Source organism: Lipotes vexillifer, unplaced genomic scaffold, assembly GCF_000442215.2.
Source record: "Lipotes vexillifer unplaced genomic scaffold, Lipotes_vexillifer_v1.1 scaffold777, whole genome shotgun sequence".
NCBI classification, from domain to species: Eukaryota; Metazoa; Chordata; class Mammalia; order Artiodactyla; family Lipotidae; genus Lipotes; species Lipotes vexillifer.
Window position 1 is genome coordinate 4,302,246 of NW_006784423.1, and position 21,622 is coordinate 4,323,867.

The window sequence follows — 21,622 nt, forward strand, 5'->3', positions numbered from 1 at the left end:
ATCTACCTTACGTTTGTTAGTATATATATGTCCATGTCTCTCTCTCGCCCTAACACACCTCACCCTTCCCCCTCCCCATATCCTCAAGTCGGTTCTCCAGTAGGTCTGTGTCTTTATTCCTGTTTTACCCCTAGGTTCTTCATAACATTTTTTTTCTTAAATCCCATATATATGTTAGCATACGGTATTTGTCCTTCTCTTTCTGACTTACTTCACTCTGTATGACAGACTCTAGATCTATCCACCTCATTACAAATAGCTCAATTTCGTTTCTTTTTATGGCTGAGTAATATTCCATTGTATATATGTGTGGCATGTGGGATCCTCTCCCGGACCAGGGTACGAACCCGTGTCCCCTGCATCGGCAGGCGGACTCTCAACCACTGCGCCACCGGGGAAGCCCCGATGACTCTTTTTGAATTATGGTTTTCTCAGGGTATATGCCCAGTATTGGGACTGCTGGGTGGTATGGTAGTTCTATTTTTAGTTTTTTAAGGAACCTCCATACTGTTCTCCATAGTGGCTGTATCAATTTACATTCCCACCAACAGTGCAAAAGGGTTCCCTTTTCTCCACACCCTCTCCAGCATTTATTGTTTGTAGATTTTTTGATGATGGCCATTCTGACCGGTGTGAGATGATATCTCATTGTAGTTTTGATTTGCATTTCTCTAATGATTAATGACGTTGAGCATTCTTTCATGTGTTTGTTGGCAATCTGCATATCTTCTTTGGAGAATCTATTTAGATCTTCTGCCCATTTTTGGATTGGGTTGTTTGTTTTTTTGATATTGAGCTGCATGAGCTGCTTGTATATTTTGGAGATTAATCCTTTGTCAGTTGCTTCATTTGCAAATATTTTCTCCCATTCTGAGGGTTGTCTTTTGGTCTTGTTTATGGTTTCCTTTGCTGTGCAAAAGCTCTGAAGTTTCATTAGGTCCCATTTGTTTATTTTTGTTTTTATTTCCATTTCTCTAGGAGGTGGGTCAAAAAGGATCTTGCTGTGATTTATGTCATAGAGTGTTCTGCCTATGTTTTCTTCTAAGAATTTGATAGTGTCTGGCCTTACATTTAGGTCTCTAATCCATTTTGAGCTTATTTTTGTGTATGGTGTTAGGGAGTGTTCTAATTTCATTCTTTTACATGTAGCTGTGCAGTTTTCCCAGCACCACTTATTGAAGAGGCTGTCTTTTCTCCATTGTATATTCTTGCCTCCTTTATCAAAGATAAGGTGACCGTATGTGTGTGGGTTTATCTCTGGGCTCTCTATCCTGTTCCGTTGATCTATATTTCTGTTTTTGTGCCAGTACCATACTGTCCTGATTACTGTAGCTTTGTAGTATAGTCTGAAGCCAGGGAGCCTGATTCCTCCAGCTCCGTTTTTCTTCCTCAAGATTGCTTTGGCTATTCGGGGTCTTTTGTGTTTAGAAGGGACCATTCTTAATCTGATGAAGAGCACCTATAAGAAAGCTACAAGTAACTTCTTAATAAATAATGAAAAACTTGGCGTTTTCCTAGGATGGGGAACAAGATGAGGATGTTTGTAACTGAAATCGTTTCGAAATAAAAATACAAGGCATAAATATTGGAAAGGAAGAAATAAAACTACTGGTTTTGACAGAGGGCATCATTTTATGTAGCTCACCCTTTGAAATCTACAAATAAAGCCTGTTGGAAACAATAACTGAGTTTAGCAAGACCATGGAATACAAGGTAAATATACAAAACTCCGTTGTAATTCCATACACTAGTAATAGAAATATGAAAAAATGAACTTTGTTAAACAAAACCACTTACAATAGCATAAAAAATCAAATACCAAAGGAGAAATTTTTTGAAAGATGTACAAGGTATCTACTATGAAATCTACAAGATATTACTGGGAGAGATGAAAGACCTCAGTGAATGGAGGGCTATACCTTGTTCATGAATTGGGAAACTCATTGTTAAGATATCTGTTCTCCACAAACTGGAGAGTTTATAGAGTCTATACAGTTTTAGACTCTGTAGGTTATAAAGTCTATATATTCATACAGTCTCGACCCAAATCACAGGAGGAATTTTCAAAGAAATTGAGAAACAGTTTCCAAAATTTATATGAAATTGCAAACGATCTACAATAGTCAGAGCAATCGTGAAAAAGACTTAAAGAGCAAAGTTAGAGGAATCACACTGACTTGGTTTATAATAAGGCAATAGTAATCTTGGCAGTGTGGTATTTGCACGAGCATATAAGTAGAAAATAAAAGAGAGAAGAATAATAGACCCATATATATATATATATATATATATAGTCTATAGATATTTGACCAAGGCACCATGTCAGTTCAATAGTGAAAAAGCCTTTCACAAACGTCGCTGAAATAACTGGGTATCTCTATGGGGAAAAAAGAAAAGAGCCTTGACCTTTACCTCATTCTATATACAAATATTAATTCACAATGGACCACAGACTCAAACATATACGCTGGAACCATCAGCAGTTTATAAAAATACATAGGCGAATATCTCCATGACCTTGGAACAAGCAAAAAAATATTTTAGGACACCGAAAGCACTGACCTTGTAAGAAAATTTGATAAATTGGATGTCATCAAAATTTTAAATGTCTGCCAATCAGTAATACCATTGAAAAATGAATAAGTAAAAGCCTAGGAAATTCTCACCTTACATCTCTCTGAAAAGGAACTTGTATCCAGAATATAGAAATAATTTCCACACATCAACAATGAAGGGAAACAATACCAATTTAAAAATGTACGAAAGGTTTTACCTTCCCTGAATGACACATGGATGCTATGTTGTGTGGAAGTAATGCTGGCTGACTTTATTGATATGAATTCCAAGATCAGACAAAATGAATCCACGGAGATAGAAATCAGAACATCGTTTGCCTTTGAGGAAGGAGAGGGATTGACTGAGAAATGGCAGGAGGAATCTTTCTGGGGCGAAGGAAATATTTCTATCTTGTTTGGGGTGATCACTACACAGGTAGGTATGACTGTCACAACTCATCAAACTTAGGAGCTGCATTTTATCGTACTCAGGTTTGACTGAATTAAAAATAATTCCTTGTGATTTTTATAATTCACGGGAATTTTCACCATGATCATGTGGTAGACACTCAGCAAGTTTGACTGAATTCATTTTATTCACAGGATCTTGTGTGGAAGGTGAAGCATCTATTACTCTCACTGTACAGATGAAGAACAGACTTAGAAAACAAACTTATTTGTTTACAGGGGATAAATTGGGAGTTTGAGATTGACATATACATAGCACTATATTTGACAACCAACAGGGACCTACAGTTTAGCACAGGGAACTCTGCTAAATATTCTGTAATAACCTAAATGGGAAAAGAATTTGAAAAAGAATAGATACATGTATATATATATAACTAAATCGCTTTGCTGTACACCTGAAACTAACACAACGTTGTTAATCAACTGTTCTCCAATATAAAATAAAAATTTTTTAAAGATTTAAAAATAAAAAGTAAAACAGGTCAACAATTGTTTAAAAAGAAAGAAGAAGAAACTAAGAGAGGTTAGTGGCACTGCTGGTATGAGAAGCCAGGTCTTCTGGCAGGTCCCCAACCTCTCTGTGAGTGCAGGGCTTGGAACCCTGGGCTATCGGAGCTGAGAAAAGCTCTCTTCTCCATCCTCCCACTTCTCCATCCTCCCACATTTCAGTTGCAGAAACTGAGGCCCAGGAGCAGCTCAGCTGAGGATAGGACCTCCATCCACTTGCAAAATCTGAGCTCTGACAGGACTCCCAGTCTGAGGGTCCCTCGGCCTTAGCTCTGGTGGGCTCTGATGGTGTGCAAACTCCAAGGAACTGATGGGAGTGGCCCTGGCTGTGCAAAGTAACTTCAGTTTTACTAAAACACTTCTGCCAAAATGCCCTACTTATTTCATGGAAATGTTACAACAAATTTAATTTGTTTCTCAAATTACAAAAAATTAAATTTAAAAAAGTTCCTCAAATTAAAAAAAAAATTGTTTTAATTGGAAGATATAAAGTATAATGATATGGCCACTGCAGAATTACTTATAATGATGACTATTTAAATTGGACACAACTTAAATATCCAACAATAAGTAATTAGGCATGTCACCTGTAGCACAACCGGGAGCTGGAACACTATGAATATTTTAAAACGTTAAAATTTGAATGACTTGTCAAATGGTTTTATTATGATTTTAAGTAGATAAAAATGTAAAAACTACATGCTGTGTAATCTCAGCTATATAAATGGTATATTTAAGTATAAATTAAAGTTTCTTAAAATGCAAATTTACCAAAATGTTTAAAAGTCATCATCTTAGGATGATGGATTTATGAATAATTTCTGTTATTTTTTCTTTCATACTTTCTGTTCTTTTATAACTTGTACAGGGAGAAAAGATATTTCTAAAGAGAATAAAAATATATGAAAGAAATTTTAGAATTAAAAAAACTTGAATATAATGATAATTGGATAATTGGGTAAGGTACTCCAACCAAATGGACAGTATTGATATGATAAAACTTAAGCGTCTGATCAAATAAAATCTAACACATTCTGCCATTGGGAACAAGATTTGGTACCAGCGTTCTGCTTGAGGGGATCTGAGTGTTCAAGATCACATTAAAATTTAACTCTAAAGCTTTCAGTTTGACGTTCAAAATGTAGAATGTCAACAAAGAATAAGGAGAGAGAGAACGAGAGAGAGAGGGGAAGAGTAGTGAGAAGATGCTGGGCCACCATGGAGAAGGGCCAGCCACGGGAGACGAGGGAGGGGATGTGAGGTGGAGACAGGGAGCCTGAGGATGAGAATCTCGGGGTATTTTGCATCCAGCCAGAACCAGGGAAATGGAAGTAAAGTCAGTGCACGAAACCTAAAGTCTGAATACCCTTGATACTCCCATTTCTGGAGCCTCCTCCCCCAGTGTCTGGTATAGCAGCGTGACCCAGCTGGGAGGGATTTGGATCCCCCAAACGCAGTGCGTTAGCCGTCAAAGCTGCCCCTGGGCGCTTGAGGATGCCGAGCGGGGAGTCTTTCTTGGAAGTTTGCTTGGCACCGGCATGTGGTACCTTACGTGCTTCCAGAACTTGGAATTCAGGGACTGTTTGTTGGCCACGAGGTCCTCCCTCCACTTGATGGTCCCCTGCACTTTGATGAGATGCTTGAGGGAGTCCTGAAGCTCCCCAGACTGCAGTCCGCTGGGCGGGCACAGAGCCTCCATTTCAATAAGGATGGCCTTGGAGTCGTTCTGGATGAGGGTGTTGTGCAAGGCGATCTCCCACTCGTAGGCACACTCGTTGCTGTGCGTGACCTCAGGAGTCAGGATGAAGATGTGCCGCCTGCTCTTCTTGATGCTGGTTTCCACTGTGGTGGCTACATCTAGTGATAAAAGACACAATGGGAGGGGTAAGAACACACACAACCCTTTCACGGTGAGAATATCAGCTCCAAGCCGCCTTCTCTGCAGAGCAGTCCAGAGTCCTTCACTTCAATGGGAACATAGAGATGTGTAGCAGGAGACCTTGAATTCAGGTTCACTAGCTATCGATACATATTATCTTCTTAGAATATTAGCTTACATGTTGTAAAGGGACTTAGAATTTTAACTCTCTTATTACAGAACATTCCATGCAGATGCAGCAGAACACACGTTCTTCTCAACACACATGGTACATTCTCAAGGTTAGATTATGGGTTGGGACACCAGACAAGTCTCAATAAATTTAAGATTGAAATCCTATCAAGCATCTTTTCCAATCACAATAGTATGAAATTAGAAATCAACTACCAGAAGAAAGCGGGAAAAATCACAAGTATATGGTGAAGAGCATGCTATGAACACCCACCGGGTCAATGAGCAGAGCAGTGGTTACCAGAGGGGGAGGTGCAGGCAGGGCAAAATGAGTAAAGGGGGCCAAGTGTATGGTGATGGATGGAAACTAAATTTTTGGTGGTGAGCACGCTGTAGGTTGTACAGAAGTAGAAATACGTTGTATATATGAAACTTACATTAAACGAATGTTACCGCAAGAAAAATAAATCTTAAATAAATAAAATAAAAAGGGACGGTGGGGAAAAAAAAATAGAGTGCAAACTCAGGAACCCTTGCTTCTCTGAACTGACTGAAGTCTCTAGGGAGTCCTGGATCCACTTCATCCCCTAACAGTCTCTGTTTTAGAAGCTGATTTGATTCAGACTAGGGAAATCTTAAGGAAGATCAGATCCCCTTATCAAATCAGTGTTTATGGATCATCAACTCCATGGTGGTTTCACTTAACTTCTGGGTGGACTTAGAACATGTAAAATACCCAGCTCTCACGGCAAGGAGGGAACGGCATGATTAAGGAAGCACAACCATGAACAAAACAACTCAAGACATTCTTAGGCAGTGGAGGCTAAAGACTGCCGGTCCACATGGTCTGAAACAGGAAATGAATGTCGAATAGTGCCCGACAGAGACCTTGTGTCAGTCAGGATCCTAACAAAAAGCTCGGCACCCTCAAAAGCACTGACTAAAGAGAGTCTAATGAAAGGACAGTTTATAAAAGATGTGGGCAGAGCCAAAGGAAATCAACAAGAGATGGTGCAGAGCCCCACAGCAGGTGATGTCAGGGAGCCACAACTGCCCTCCAGGTGTGACGGGAGGGGAGCGGTTATGGAGCCCAAAGCAGGTACGTGTCTGAGGACGGCCAGCTGACAAGGAGCCAGTGCTTCAGCAGAGAGGGGCACAGCTACCCAGGGGACCCCACCCAGAGGGAACAGGGATGCACCCTGCCCTCCGAGCACCTGCCAGTGCCTCCCATTGGCCAAGCCCAGCGTGGAGCAGAGAGCAAGGGGGTGATGGCTTCTGTAAGGATCAACCACCAGGCCACTGGATGGAGGAGGGTGCAGAATGAATCTGAAGGAGCAAATGGAGAGTCATTGTCATGGGAAGAAATACACTGCATGGGCCAGTCATGAACTTTTTCTAAGGGAAGAGTGAAGCTTGGTGTTGTTTTGTTGGATTTTGTTTTACTTTGGTTGAGGTAAGGTCAGAGGACATACTTGAGAGAGGGGGAGGTGGGAAACTTTTCCAAATGAAAAACAGCACGATAAAGGCCACACAAGCTTGAGCACCAGTGAACTGGCACTCACGTTTAGCTGGGGAGAGGTGTAACTAGAAATGAGGTTGGCGGACCTAAGAAAGAAGAGGTGGAGAGCATGTAACACCTGGTGTGACATCACAAACAACTGGAGTCCCTGCAGCCTCATAAGCAGATGTGTAACAGGCAATGAGCATCTGAATAACATGACATTGCTCTCGACTTGCAGGGGTAGCCAGTGGGGAGAGCTGAAGGAAGAAGAGAGCCTCGGGGGAGATGTGGGTTACGTTTTCCTGAATTGCGCTCTATACATGTCTCCCAAGCTGGTACTAGGCCATTAACATTATCCAAATATCGCAGGATAAACCAGATTCACCTGTCGTGTATACATTTAATTCCATAGACACTTGAATCCCTCTTTGCGGTAGGAATGCCAGTTTAAACTGACAGTCTATTAAGCATTGACTTTAGAGGACTTACACTCATGATGTCCCTGCCTTATTCATATTCCACACACTTCCTGGTCCCTGAGGAATTTGAGAAGGGCTAGAAAGAGGGTTCCTAGATACTTGACATAAACATGGAGGGAAAGGAGAACGACTACTGAAATGCCAGAATTGTGACCCAACTGTCAAAATCACATGAAATCAACTAGGAATATTAAGAAACAGAAGACACAATTCTATCTGTTCTTGTGAGGATATAAATTTGCAAATGTGTCACCAGTATAAGGAAAATCATAAAGACTTTCTGAGTCCTTTCAAATATTTTAGCCAGTGCCTCTGGATAGTAGAACAAAATTCCTTGGATTTCAAGTCCTCCTTCAAATCTGCTAGAGGGACTTCAGAGATGTCAGTTATCCTAGTGGTGGACATGGGGAATGAAGTAGGGGCTGGACCCTGCTAAATCCACAAGCAAGGATGCCTTATCCTGTCTTCATATCACTGACACGACTGTGAAGACCTCAGGATCAGGGTGGTGATGGGGGCAGGAGAAGCAAAGAGTAAGTACCTCCTCCTTCTAGAGAAATATTTAAAAGCTCTAGTCTTATGACCTGGAATAATAATTGCAGCTCCTGATGATGGCAGGGATAAGACCACCTACTACTTACTTATCCTTCTGATGAATGTGAATTTCTGTCCCTGATGGTTGTTGACAGTTTTACCTTCTCCAGGGAGCAGATCTCTCCCGTAAATGTATAAGTCGTAGCCACATTTATTTTCAAGAACGTCAGGCAGAATCTGGTGAACAAAGTAGTCCACAGAGCTGGGCCCCTCTGGACTGTTTTTACAGTTCCGTGGATAGATCACATAAGCATCATAGGTCTTCCCATCTGAAGATGAGAACAAAGAACACAGTGTTATTACTTGGTCCTCAAAAATTCTCATTGGACTCTTAGTAGACATTCTTCAGGGAGTTTTATGGCTGTTGGTGAATGTATCTCATCGCCCCAAATAATCTAGAATCCAGAGACCATGACAACAATCTACTGCCACAAAATGTTATCAGGAAACCAATCTTAGTCCCAAAGTCCTCCTTTTTACTGTCTCAGACTGAATGATAGTAAACAGGCAAGAGCCTGACTAGTTTAGTTCAAACCATATTGTCAAGTTTGATTAATAATCTGTTAATAAGTATTTATACCCATGGCTAAGGGGCTTTCTGCTATGCTGAGCAGATCTCAATTTTAGCTTTTGTTTTCCCCATGGGGACGTGAAAATGCTAAAGGGTAATTAACGGTGGCTAAAGAGCAGACGTTTTTAAGGGATCTGAATTTCCCACAAATCAAATAATTAGCTCTAGTTGAGTGACCCATATGGAAAATCTAAATTTTATCTGCCTCCAAGTGAAAGAACGGTGTTCATATTTAGCAGGCGGCACTGTCTTCATTCATGGGTGTACATCTGTAGGTAGGTAAGACTCTTTATGGAACAGCGTTTCTGGTAAAATACATTGCATTCTGATGGACCTTTCTAACCTGTTCACATCTGGAAAACAGGAACAATTTTGTTAATGTTTTGACTTCCATAAAGTTTTCCCATTTTCCAAAATGCCCTTTCTGGGCTTGGAGCAGATTCTGCTACTGGGGATTTAGTAAGAACAGCAATTCTATGGGGGAGAAAATTGGAGCTGTTGAGATGAATCTCAGAACCACGAGGAGTGACAAGGCAGGGTGGAGAGTGTCCTCTGAGTGGACTCAAAAAGGTTTATTGATAATATGCTAGCAAGCAAAAGGGAATCTGTGTTAAGTAGCATAACTATTAAGAGATTATTCGATAAACAACCAACAGCCCTTATAGAACCTTTTTCTTTTGAAGAACACTTGAAACTTGCCACTTACCGTTCCTAGTTTTGTGAGGTCTAGCTATGTCTCTCCAGAGCAGAATTATCTCAATCCAGAATGCTTTTAGAATTACCACCAAGACATTGATTAGCAAGAATAATACACTAAATCCTGCAAGCATGTAGTAGGTGCTTTGTTGATCCACTATTCAAAAGATAGGGGCAGGAGAAAAATGATCATTATTATTCCTAAAACAGGAGAAAATAAACAAATACGTGGATGCTGGCTTCCACTGGGATGAGAGATTTATACAAGGCATGGCATTTCCATGGCTGTTTTAAGAATCAGTAAATTAATATTTAGTGAGCCCCTACTCTGTGCAAGGCACCAGGCTAGGCATTGTAGGGGATTTTCAAAGCGTAAGAGAAAGACACATGTAAACTTAGCTAAGATTGGAAGTGAAAGCATTAGTTTTAGCTAGCAGAGGTTTTAGGAAGGTGTGCTCACTCCATGCTGGATTGGGCAGTGAAGACTTCTTACAGAATAAGGTCCCTGGAGGATGAGTAAGATTTAGATAGCTGCAAAAAAAAAATGTATTCCTGGCAAGAGAGGATGCTGTGAGCTCAAGGGCAGAGATGGGAGTGTGTTTTCTGAGGAAGGGGGATGATCCAGTTTGGGGAATTACTGGAACATATGATTGGAATGGTGGGTCTAGGGCTAGGCTCTGATCAGATTTGAGGCTCCAGCTAAAGCGTTTTGTCTCTATTCTGGTCATGAGAGCCATTGAAGAGTGCTGAGTGGTTCGTTAATAGTGAAAGTGGTTTTCAAGCAAGATTAATCTGATGGTAGTGAAAGTTTTGTTTCTAAGACCCACAGGTTCTCCGAGTCGAATGGGACGAGAAGTTTCTGCAGTAGGGGCCAGATTCATGTAATAATGAGAAAGGAATGGACAAACCTGGCGTTGGCGGCGTTAAGGACAAAGAATCAACAGGTCTTGGGGACTTATTGCGTCTGGGGTTAGTGGCATAGGAAAGCAGGGAAGAAACAAGAGCTACCTAAGTCTCTAATGTGTATTTGATGAAGTCAAATGACTGGGTTTTAGGTCCTAAATATGCCCTGTATTTCCCTTCTGATGAACATTATTTAGCCATCACTGAACTTTTAACCTTACTCATTGCTTCATAACGTATATATGCAAGATGGTCCCCGTATTTATTGAATCAGATATATATAAAATGAATGTAAGAACTGTGCTCATCAATAGTATTTTTGGCTGTTTTAAGTTTACTTCCCTCCTTAGAATCGTTAACTATCCCATCTTACAAATAGTCCCACTTAAAGATAAATGTGAAAAGACTCTCAAATGAGATTTGGCTAGATAGCTCCCTTTTCATTTTCATCTGATCTCAAAACACAGGCTCCCAGTTTTGCCATAGAAAATCCCTGGTCTGTATTTGCAAATCGCTTCATTAGTTCATCAGCTCCCTGAGTATCCACACTATGAAACCAAGAATGACCAAGGTGGGGACTTTCCTGGCAGTCCAGAGGTTAGGACTCGGAGCTTCCACTGCAGTGGGGTGCGGGTTCGATTTCTGGTCGGGGAACTAAGATCCCACGTGCTGCATGGCATGGTCAAAAAAATTGTTTTAATTAAAACAAAAATGACCAAGGTGAACCGATCCAAAACTGAAAATTGTGAGTGAGCCTAGCGTCTGCACTGTCATCAGTTTAAATGACAAATACTCCCTGAGTGAATTATTTCAACAGGATTCCTTTCCAGGTCACTCTTTCTAAAAATCCTATCTGGATGCATGCCGGGAATCCCTATTTCTTGTGAACTAGTTACGCACGTGACTGGCTAACTAGAAGAAAGAAGTTAATCCAAGACCTTAAGGCAAGTTGAAGTTCAGTTATCTTCCTAAATGTTAGTTATTTTATAAATGTATAAGTAATCCTTGTACGTGTTGACTAAACACTGAATACTTCCTGTAAGAGCTTATAAACAGGAAACACTGCTTGCCTTTGAATCCTGGCTCTGTAACTGTAGCCTGGCCAATTATTCAACCTCTCTTTGCCTCAGTTTCCTCATCTATAAGACTAGATGATGGTAACAGTCTCTTCATCGTGGATTTTTGACAAAATAAATGAAAAATTATATGGGAAATAATGACAGGTCCTGGTACCTAGGGAACAATGAGTAAATGTGTACTATTATTATTAATAGCAGTAGTATCAAATGTTTAATGATATTTAATAATATGGGGACACAAGATTTTTAGTTTTTGTTTTTAAAATTCAGGACAATGTGTAATTTCTTTTATTGTATGATTAGAAATAAGGGAATTCATTGTGACCATTGAGAGCAGTTGTAACAATTTTTGTTTAATCGACATAGTTGTTGAGACAGAGTATAATTGTGTTGCTTTGAAGAAACACAGGTGAAAGGTAGCATACACAGATGAATTAGAAGGAACAAAATCACCAAGTACATGCAACGTGAAAACAATTCCAATACACAGGCACCCGGAGAAGGTTCATATAATGACAATGTGAGAAAAGCATGGGGATAAGGACACCATGGCAGTGCTAGGGGTGGAGGTAGCTTCCTCTTTCTTGCGGGATCTTCCGTGCCCACCAGAACCACAAATGTCACCCTAAAATGACATCTCAACAGGGTCCACATGTCCTGGGGTGACACAGTTATAACTGGCAGAATCCTGATGACCCAATGGAACATGATAGCATTTAAAATCGTCTACAGTAGTCATGATTCCGTTTGTTTTATAACAGCTTGCAAATCGGTGGTTAAAGTTGAATTCAAACAAGAAGAATCCCAAGCACCCCCTCGGGCAGAGACTAAAAGACCCTATCTGACTGGTGGTCTGTTTTCTCATCTCTCCCAATCATGTTGTGCCTTTGTGGGTTTATCCAAATTAATCTGGACTATACCCCACTTAGGGGTATAAACTGGGAGTTTACCTCTCCCTATGACTATGTGACAAACACATTAAATAATTTCTACATAGTGGTACATGGAGTGACAAGTAAAAATATCAAAATTTTCTCCCCACCCTTCATTACACCGGATTAAATGCTACATCTAACCAATGGGGTGTCTTTATCTGGACATGCAAACAAGTGAGGAAACTGACAGGTGGTCAGGGAGGAAATGTTTGTAAAACTACTTTTCTGCCATCATTGTGTGTGCAGTGATATACGGAGGGAGTGGAAGCAAGATGCCTTTGCACCCGAGAGGAGGGGCGCGTCCTCACGGATTCATTTAACGTCTGGACATGCTGAGGATGGAAAGCACAGTGAATGTGGCGTGGCTTCGTTTTTGTCTTGAATTCTCTACACACAATGTGTCCTCCTGTTGCCTACACCCAAGACAGATCTTTTCTCCACCTGCCTCCAATTTATGAGATGGACCACTCTGTCTTGATGGATTCCCCTGGAGCCACACTCCAATACACTGTTCTCTAAGAATATGATTCAGCTTACAGTTGTTAACAGCAAACTCAGGTGACCCAAGTCTCAGAAACATGGCTTACCTGGATTTTTCCTCCTTAGTCTTACGGTGTGCGTGACCAGGCCATGGAAATTCATGGCCAGACAGTCATACTTCAGTGATAACTCCTCTTCTTTTACATCCGCTATTCTTAACACGGCGCTTAGGCAAGTCAGCTCGCTGCGAGAACTATTAAGACAACCTGTTACTTTCAGTGCTTATTTTCCAGTTGCAAACAGTGTGGGAAGGGAAGGGGATGCTTTAACTGAGACTGCAAAATACCTTTGAGTTTGCTCTTGCAACACTTGTATTCTTGCTTCACCGACGTTCTCAACGTTGCTTCTATTAACCTGCCACAGGATGTCAGCCATGGTCTGAGAGCCTTTCCCAAAGCAAGCAGAGCAACTTAGGTTTGCTGGTTTTCCTAGATGAGAAGGAAAGAGATTCACCAATAAAAGTCAGTTCTGCAGAGAGGACTTAATTTAACTGCATGTGAAAAAAAGTCATTGATCGTCTAATGTGTGTCATGAATTGATTCCCATTTCCTCTCCTCATCTTCAGCACCTTCCTCCTTCTCTGCCCTCACTTTGCCACCTTCTCCGTCTCCCATCGTTTTCATCCCACTCACAGTTCAGGCTGAAGCTCAGGCCCCTCCCCGCCTCCCCTGCAGCGGAAACTATAAAGGCTTCACCAATGCCACGTTATAATCTAAGATTTCCCCTTACTACGCATTGCCATTTCTTTTCCTTTTTTTTTTTTTTAATTGGAGTAGAGCTGCTTTACAATGTTGTGTTAGTTTCTGCTGTACAGCAAAGTGAATCAGCCACACGTATATATGTATATCCCCTCTTCCTTGGATGTCTTCCACTCCTTTCTTCTCCTATGGAATTCCCTTCATCTCTCTGTAAGCTACGTTGTCGTTTGTCGGTAAAACCGTTTCACCTGAATCAGCCACAATCCCACTGCTTAATCGTCCAACAAGAGCCTCTCCACTCCCGCTCCTGTTAATTTGAGATTTCCTCCTTTCAGAACTAAAAGCCTAAGGGCTGATTCCTGCCTTGGGTTGGGCACTCAGACATCCTTTACTGAGTTCTTCATCCCCGTGTCAAGAATTAAGCATCTGAACAGGGATGAGGAACTTAGAGTCTCCAGGGAGGTGACAACGGTATAAGCAAACGATCAGAACACACGGTATTCTAGTGTTTTAACAGAAAGATAGACAAGTGGCACGGGAATACAGAGGGAGACATGAGGGCAGGGGGCAGGGCTGGTGCTGGTGGCCCTGGGTCAGAGCCGCATGCTGGCTCTGATCGTGCTCCCTGGCACGTAAGGAGGCGGGCAGGGGGATTTCACAGAGGAGGGGGTACTTGAGCTTTGTGTCGAGGGATGGGAAGGATGGCATGGACGAAAGCAGGGAGGAACGTGGAAACCCTGCAAAGCAGTAGAGCAGCTCTGAGGCAGTCGGTGTGTTTTGCTTTACGTGCTAAGAACGTTGATTTTGACCCCATTCCCTCAGGGAACCAGGAAAAGCAGAGACGGACAGAGGCGTACAATCTGGGCTCTGCTCCGTCGCCATTTATTCACGCCACGTCCTTGGGTATGTCATGGAGCCTCTCTAAGCCTAAGCATCCACAAGCATGAAGTGGGGACGATATCCACCTCCTTGGACAGTTGGATAGAACTGAGAGGGAACTGAGGTAGCACACATGAAAGCACCAAAATAAATAAGTAAAATAGAGCTAAGTGCAGTACAAATGTAAGGGCTGTACGTTGCTGTGACCACACATTCCTAATATTAGCAAGGGCCCAAGGTGGGTGTTTCCAAATATGCATCTCATTTAACCCTCAAGATCTGCTATGGTAATAGCCTGACCCCTGCTTGGGGAATTCAGAACAGGGGTCACATGGAAAGATTTTCCAGACAAAACATTTACAGTATTCTTAAAGTTTTCTTACCAATTTCCACTTCCTTTGTTTCATTCTGTGGAGGGGCTATAATTACTGGAAGCAAAGAAAAGCTTTGCTTATCTGAAATCAATGAGAATATAAATATAAATATGTAAATATATATAAATATGTAAATATTGAATATAAATATGTGATTAAATATAAATATGTAAATATATAAATATAAATATGAGGCAAGCATTGGGCGGTCATCAATATAAAGCTTGTATTTTCGTATTTCTGTCCTTTTTCACAGTGACGTTTCTCAGATTTTTCTCGTTGTGACCCATGGCAACAAATACACATGCATACACACACACGCACACACACACACGCACACACACACACACACACGAAACAAAAACATTCAAGCAATACGTTCTCTTACTACCTATGATGTTTTTTGATATTTTCTCTTCTCTTTTTATCATTAAAACAAATGCCATCCGGAGCATTAAATTAATTGCATGACGTAGCAGTTGTCAGAAAACGAGGATTCTGTGGGAAAACGCATAACGAACGCTACAGGGAAGAGTTCAAACGACTCCTGAAGTGATAAGTCCACACTTCTGCTCACAGCTTTCCACCCGTGTGGCCCACCCTATCAGGAAGTTCAAATTCCTGTGGCACTGACGCCTATAGACACGGTGAATGCACGGCTGAATTCATGCAACCCTTGGTTCTCCGTTATTTCGGGATGGTGTGATTAAGGACCCCTGCAGGTCTTGATGTTGAACACTGAGAGGTCCTAACACGAATGCGGTCCAGCGATGCTTATTTTACAGCGGTGGGGCCACTGGAAAACGACAAACCAAAACTCCTCCACTACTGCTCTGCCCTGAGGAATCTGCCACACATACAGGTCCTGCTTCATCTATACCCATAGATCAAGCTCTGCTAAGGAGACCCCAACTCTTTGTAGATTTAACAGGCTTGCCTGTGAAGTCTCACCCCTGATGGACTTTTATAGAATTTAAAGTAATTTTGAAAAAAAAAAAGGTAGAATTAAATGACCTACTTAAGGTCCTGGATGATTACGAAAGCATTGCAAATCAAGATTGAAAATCAGCAAACAATATCTATGTATCTCTTTATAAAGCTTCTCACTCAACTTCTAACCGGCTAGTTATGTTAGAGATGAAATAGATTTTCCTCTATTTACAGAACCTCTGACAACAAACTGGGAGACAAAGAGTTAATCTTGCTCTCCAAATAGTTGTATTGCCACTCAAAACAAGGTTAGGTTAGCATTCAGATCACATTATCTTTGAAAAATTAAGCCATAGAGGAGAGAACAGATGTGGCTTTGGATTAGCAGCGTAATTTCCCTCCAAAAAGTCTTAAATCTTGATAGTGCACTTAGAAAATCTGTTTGCGTCACATTAGAGAATACACGTAAGATGAGTCAGGAGGAAATTTGGGGAGGAGCATGAGGTACCGGCAAATCAACAAGAAGGACACAATTTCTGTCACGTTATCTTTTTTCAAGTATTGCATTTTGTTACATTCAGTAGCTTACCAATAACTGTGAATGACCTGGTTGCAGTCACAGTATAATTGACTCCATTTTCATTGTGCATAAATTTACATGTATAATCACCAGCGTCCTTGCCGTTTGCATTGTCAATCAGCAAAAATGACTTGTGTGCTCGGTACCTGGGTCCTTGAAGAACTTCACAATTCTGAAATGAAAAGTTCCAGTTCGCTTTCAGTAATTCTTTACTTCCACCTATTTTGATGGCGTAATTTTCAGCTATTTCCTGCACAGTTTCCTTTTACCTTAAACCACTCCACAGGCGCTGTCCAATTGTAGAGGTCAATTGTAGGACAATATATTTTGGAATTTCTTTCTGATCCAGATGTTGTTGAATATATCAGAAAGTCTGGAATATCACAACCTGGTTGTTTTTTATAAATGGTGACATTCACATATCCAGTCTTACTGGAGGTAGGACTATTAAAATAAATCAAACAATTTTTAAAAAGTCACTTAGCATTATGAAATAACATAACCCAGCTCTAACTTTTACTTAATATTGGTTTTCTTCCTAAAACAATTGACAGATAGTGGTTCTTCTTCTAAAATAATCATTAAAGTCTAGAGTTTTAAATGCTTTTTGTTACATTTTAGGTAAAACGCGACCCCTACGGTAGCCTTGTAAATGATTCCCTCACCATATCTTTATACACTGCATGTGCTGTAACACCGAGACCTGATATAATAAAGATAATTAGTATTTATTAAGAGTTTACTGTGTATCATTCATTTTATTCTCATAGCCACGCTTTGAAGTGGGTTCCACTATCACGTGTATTTTACAGATGAGGAAACAAGGATGGAGAAGTAACTTACCAGCAATGCACAGCTAACTAGTGACACACCCGTGACTTTGAAACTAACGCTGTCTGAGCTCAGAACCTAGGCACCTAACTGTACCCATCTTGCCTTTTGACTTAGTTCATCTGACATCTTGCACGTACCGAACAGGCACAAAATCACAAGAGTTGGCAATTTACATGTAGAGTAAGGGACTTGTGGGCCCCCAGACTCAGGTGGACTTCTTGGGTTTGCCCCTCACGTGGGAGGCACAGATGACCCCCCTTTTACACCCATCGTAAGCCTCCCGACACCCCACATCTAGGCTGCTGGTTTGTTCTGATTTGGAGCCCAACGTGAGCGACTGCTCTCAGTTTTCCTGGTCACTAGGAAAGCTAGGTCTTTTTCTAACTGGGCTACAAATTAAGCCCTGTCATTATACATCCAGAGAGTTCACCATCACCTAAAGCCCAACCTCACGGTGTTCCTCAGGTGCTCTTTTATTCCAATCACTTTATAAATTCAACGGCTGCACAGAGGTCTAGAAAGAGAAGGGAAGTGAGGCAGCTCAGACTATCAACTCTTAAAGACAAAGGAACAGGACTGGATAATACCTTCTGATAATGCAAGTATAAAATCCGGAATCGTTGACTTTGGCTGGGAGAAACTTAAGACGTTCCCCTGAGGCAACAACACGACTTCTCTGGGTGGTAATACGTTTGTTGGTTTTTGAGTAATACCAGACCACAGGGTATCGGGATTTTTCTTGTCTGGGACATCTCACAATTAAAGCCTCATTTTCCAGGCCCCAAGATGATTTGCCTGCAAATAAAAAATATGTATAAATATCATCCCGAAGTGATCATATAAAAAGGATTTTACAATTTCTGTATTCTAAATATCCCCTTCTAGGATTAAATTTAGAAACCGGTCACACTTTGAGAAAGCATAAGTAAATGATCTAAGATCTTTTATGAAATATTCTAATGGATACACAGATTAGTGACTTAATTTAGAGCTAATGGATACACAGATTAGTGACTTAATTTGGAGCAGCCATGTCATCTACACAAAGCGTGTTGCCAGTCAACAAACGCTGTCAATACCTTCTACGTGCAGGCACCGTATTTAATTTTGACGTATTTGAATATGTAAAATTAAAATTATGCGATATTTGTTATGGACATATATATATATATGTGTCCTGATAGGTTGGTGATGAAGAATGACTGTAGAGCATAAATGAATTTTCTAGGTTACCATTCAGCTAGAGCAAGTGGAAGCAGGCAATTTAAAACTAGGCAAATGTTCTCGGAATTACTTAATTAAAAAAATTTTAAATGTCAGTTCAAAAGCAATACTTACTAAATGTAGCTGATGTGGAAGGTATGAGAAGTGTTGGAATTACCAAGACCCAAAGTCTCATTTTCAGTTTCTCAATCTAGAGCAAGTGTTGGTAACCGATTCTCAACATGATTCAAGTCAAATCTGTGACATACGATGGTGAAGCTCCCCTCTAGGGGGTTGATGGTATTCCCTAAGATTTATAGTTGGAAAGGATTGTCAGTATCTCTGACAAAAAGATACCAAAAAATAAGTCATACAAAATCACAAGCAAAATATTTACAGCCATGATTTTTACTTGCTCAATACCGCCCAGGAAAATTATTCATGAACAGATCTTTAATATGTATAAATATGTATAGGAGCAGACTTCAGACACGTATCATTACATTTATTCCTACTGGACTTTTGGACCACGCGGGGCTTACAACAGCCATGCTATATCACTGTCTCGTGAGAATGTACCGAAGCTAAATTAAGAGGAAAGAAAATGGGTTTCTATTTTTGAAAAAAAGAAAATTATAAAATTCAACAGACCTTAGAAAATACAATATTATAAATGCAGATATGAAACCCAGACATCCACACAGGCTGGCAGCTGTGTGTACACACACGACTCCCGCCTGCCCTCAAGCACACAGGCAAACGGTCATCCCAAAGCAACTAAGGAATATAGGAAAGAGATGGGTAAAACAGTCATCAAATAGTTGCCCTAGACACTATACCAAACCCTCAGAAATGTGTCCCTGCCCCTGCTTATCCCCAAGATTCGCCAAAAGCTTTCTAAGAAGAGTTGAAGGTCTGTGAAAAATAATGACATACTTTTTCTTTCAGCAAAAGGGTAACTTAACCATATGATTTTTTTCTTAAAAAGTTAGGGGAGAGATGGCACCAATACAGAAACTGACAAATACAGAATGAATACAACAACGCTTAATATATTTTAAGAAAACACATTTCCTCTAAACATGAATTGTTGATACTTTCCTTATTACGTGTCAGGAAAAGTTTTCACTACAGATTTTAGATAAGTAATTGATGCTTACCCAAACTGAAGGGCAGGAGAAATGAATTTCAAGTGAATGACTGAGCTGCGAATAGTTCCCAGATCTTGTAGCCCGTTCCTTGCAGACTACTCACATGCACTCTCTCTTTTATTTTAAAGGGGAGATACTCAAAGACATCCTTCAACTCACCACTCCACCCACCTTGAAATTTGATTTCTAGCCAAAATTCATGACTTGTTCAAAAGTGCTGGTACCTCATGTACCAAGAACTCTGACCTTGGTACATACATATTTAAATGTAAGGACAACACTGAATAATCCTTTAGAAAAAGTAATCAAATCATCTCCCTGTTTTAGCATCAGTTACTCAAGCTAATGCTTGTTGTTTATCACGCTGACATTATTACACCGAGTTCCAAATGAACTGGAAACCTTGGGGCCCTTGAGACTGCTCTTCCAGATACTCCTTGGACACTTCGTTTGGCAGAGACACTGGTTAGGAAGGCGCGGCCAGTGACAGCAGCTTTGGTGCAGAGAGTTTCAAAAGCAAAATGGGGGCAAGCGATGAGAAGTAAACAGGACTTTACGGGATCTTGCAAATGTTCTGTTTAGGGTCCAGAATTGACACAGTCTCATCCAAAAACAGATTCCATATCCTCAGATTTAAGTCCCTACAGGGCTCTTGGATGGGAAAAAAGAAGTTTTTCTAAGGAGTTCAGAGAAATAGAGGGAAGTTTTTTTGTTTGTTTTTTTTTTGCTGTATGCGGGCCTCTCACTGCTGTGGCCTCTCCCGTTGCGGAGCACAGACTCCGGACGCGCAGGCTCAGCGGCCATGGCTCACGGGCCCAGCCGCTCCGCGGCATGTGGGATCTTCCCAGACCGGGGCACGAACCCGTATCCCTGCATCGGCAGGCGGACTCTCAACCACTGCGCCACCAGGGAAGCCCTTAGAGGGAAGTTTTGAGTACGAAGGCTGCCTTAAGGGGAATGACAAGGAAAATCATAACCCTCAACTCCTGGGCTCCACGTAAAACAAATGCTAACTGCAAGATTTGCTTTTAGCTAGGAATAGCGGGGATGACTCAATCATGGGTAAATTCGACTTACTTTAAAACTCACCACATCCCAGAATGATTCAGGTACTAATTCCAGATCCGTACAATAATACAACAACAAAAGCTAGCCTTCTCTGGAACTCACTCTGTGCCAGATACAGTTCTAAATGACTCACATGTATTAACTCCTTCATTCCCATAACCACCCAATGAAGCAGGCGCTACCATTATTATGGCCGTTTTACAGACAAGGACACTGAGACACGGAGAGGGTAAGCAAACCGTCCAAGTCATGTTATGCTAAGAGGAGGAACCAGAATTTGAACCCAAGCAGGTTGGCTCCAAAGGCTAGATTCCTAACCACTAAATCATCCTGCCACCAGGTGAGGAAGATCAAGAGAGGAGGTACAGCCAAAGAATAATTCTAGTAGGTTTTTGGAACCAGTTGACCGTACCATCCCCCTCTCCCCACTCCCCTGTGGCTGGCAATGTTCTTGAACAGGCACCCCTACCTGCAGGGACACCAGTCATGTGCTCTCAGAGGAAGAGATGCAAAGTCTTGTCTCTGCTGGGAGATTCACCACCATGTTTGGCGTCACTTCAAGGAATTAGATCTGTTCATTGCTATTCTTGACCTACTTGTCAAGATCATGAGTTTTGGCACTGAGACCACAGAGTCAGGAGCAGGCAAGACTGGAACAGTGCCCAGGACGCTGTAAGCTCTAGATAACATTTTTTAATTAACTTTTTTGGAGTACAGTTGCTTTACAGTGTTCTGTTCATTTCTACTATACAGCAAAGTGAACCAGCTACACGTATACATATATTCCCTCTGTTTTGGATTTCCTTCCCATTTAGGTCACCACAGAGCATTGAGTAGAGTTTCCTGTGCTATACAGCAGGTTCTCATTAGTTATCTATTTAATACATAGTATTAATAGTGTACATATGTCAATCCCCATCTCCCAATTCATTCCACCAAGCCCTTTCCCCTTTGGTATCCATATGTTTGTTCTCTATGTCTGTGTCTCTATTTCTGCTTTGCAAATAAGGTCATCTGTACCATT

At 41.0% G+C, this 21,622-nt stretch overlaps 1 protein-coding gene across 1 annotated transcript; it reads right to left on the reverse strand.

Moving 5' to 3' along the window:
* Nucleotides 1–12,911: 12,911 nt before the first annotated feature.
* On the reverse strand, nucleotides 12,912–18,575 carry IL1RL1 (interleukin 1 receptor like 1). The gene is made up of 7 exons (XM_007456833.1): nucleotides 18,515–18,575; nucleotides 17,764–17,971; nucleotides 16,612–16,786; nucleotides 16,352–16,514; nucleotides 14,842–14,913; nucleotides 13,168–13,309; nucleotides 12,912–13,074 (listed from the first exon to the last, which is right to left on the reverse strand). The coding sequence occupies exons 1-7, from the start codon at nucleotides 18,573–18,575 to the stop codon at nucleotides 12,912–12,914; spliced, it is 984 nt and encodes a 327-aa protein (XP_007456895.1).
* Between the last annotated feature and the right edge of the window lie 3,047 nt (nucleotides 18,576–21,622).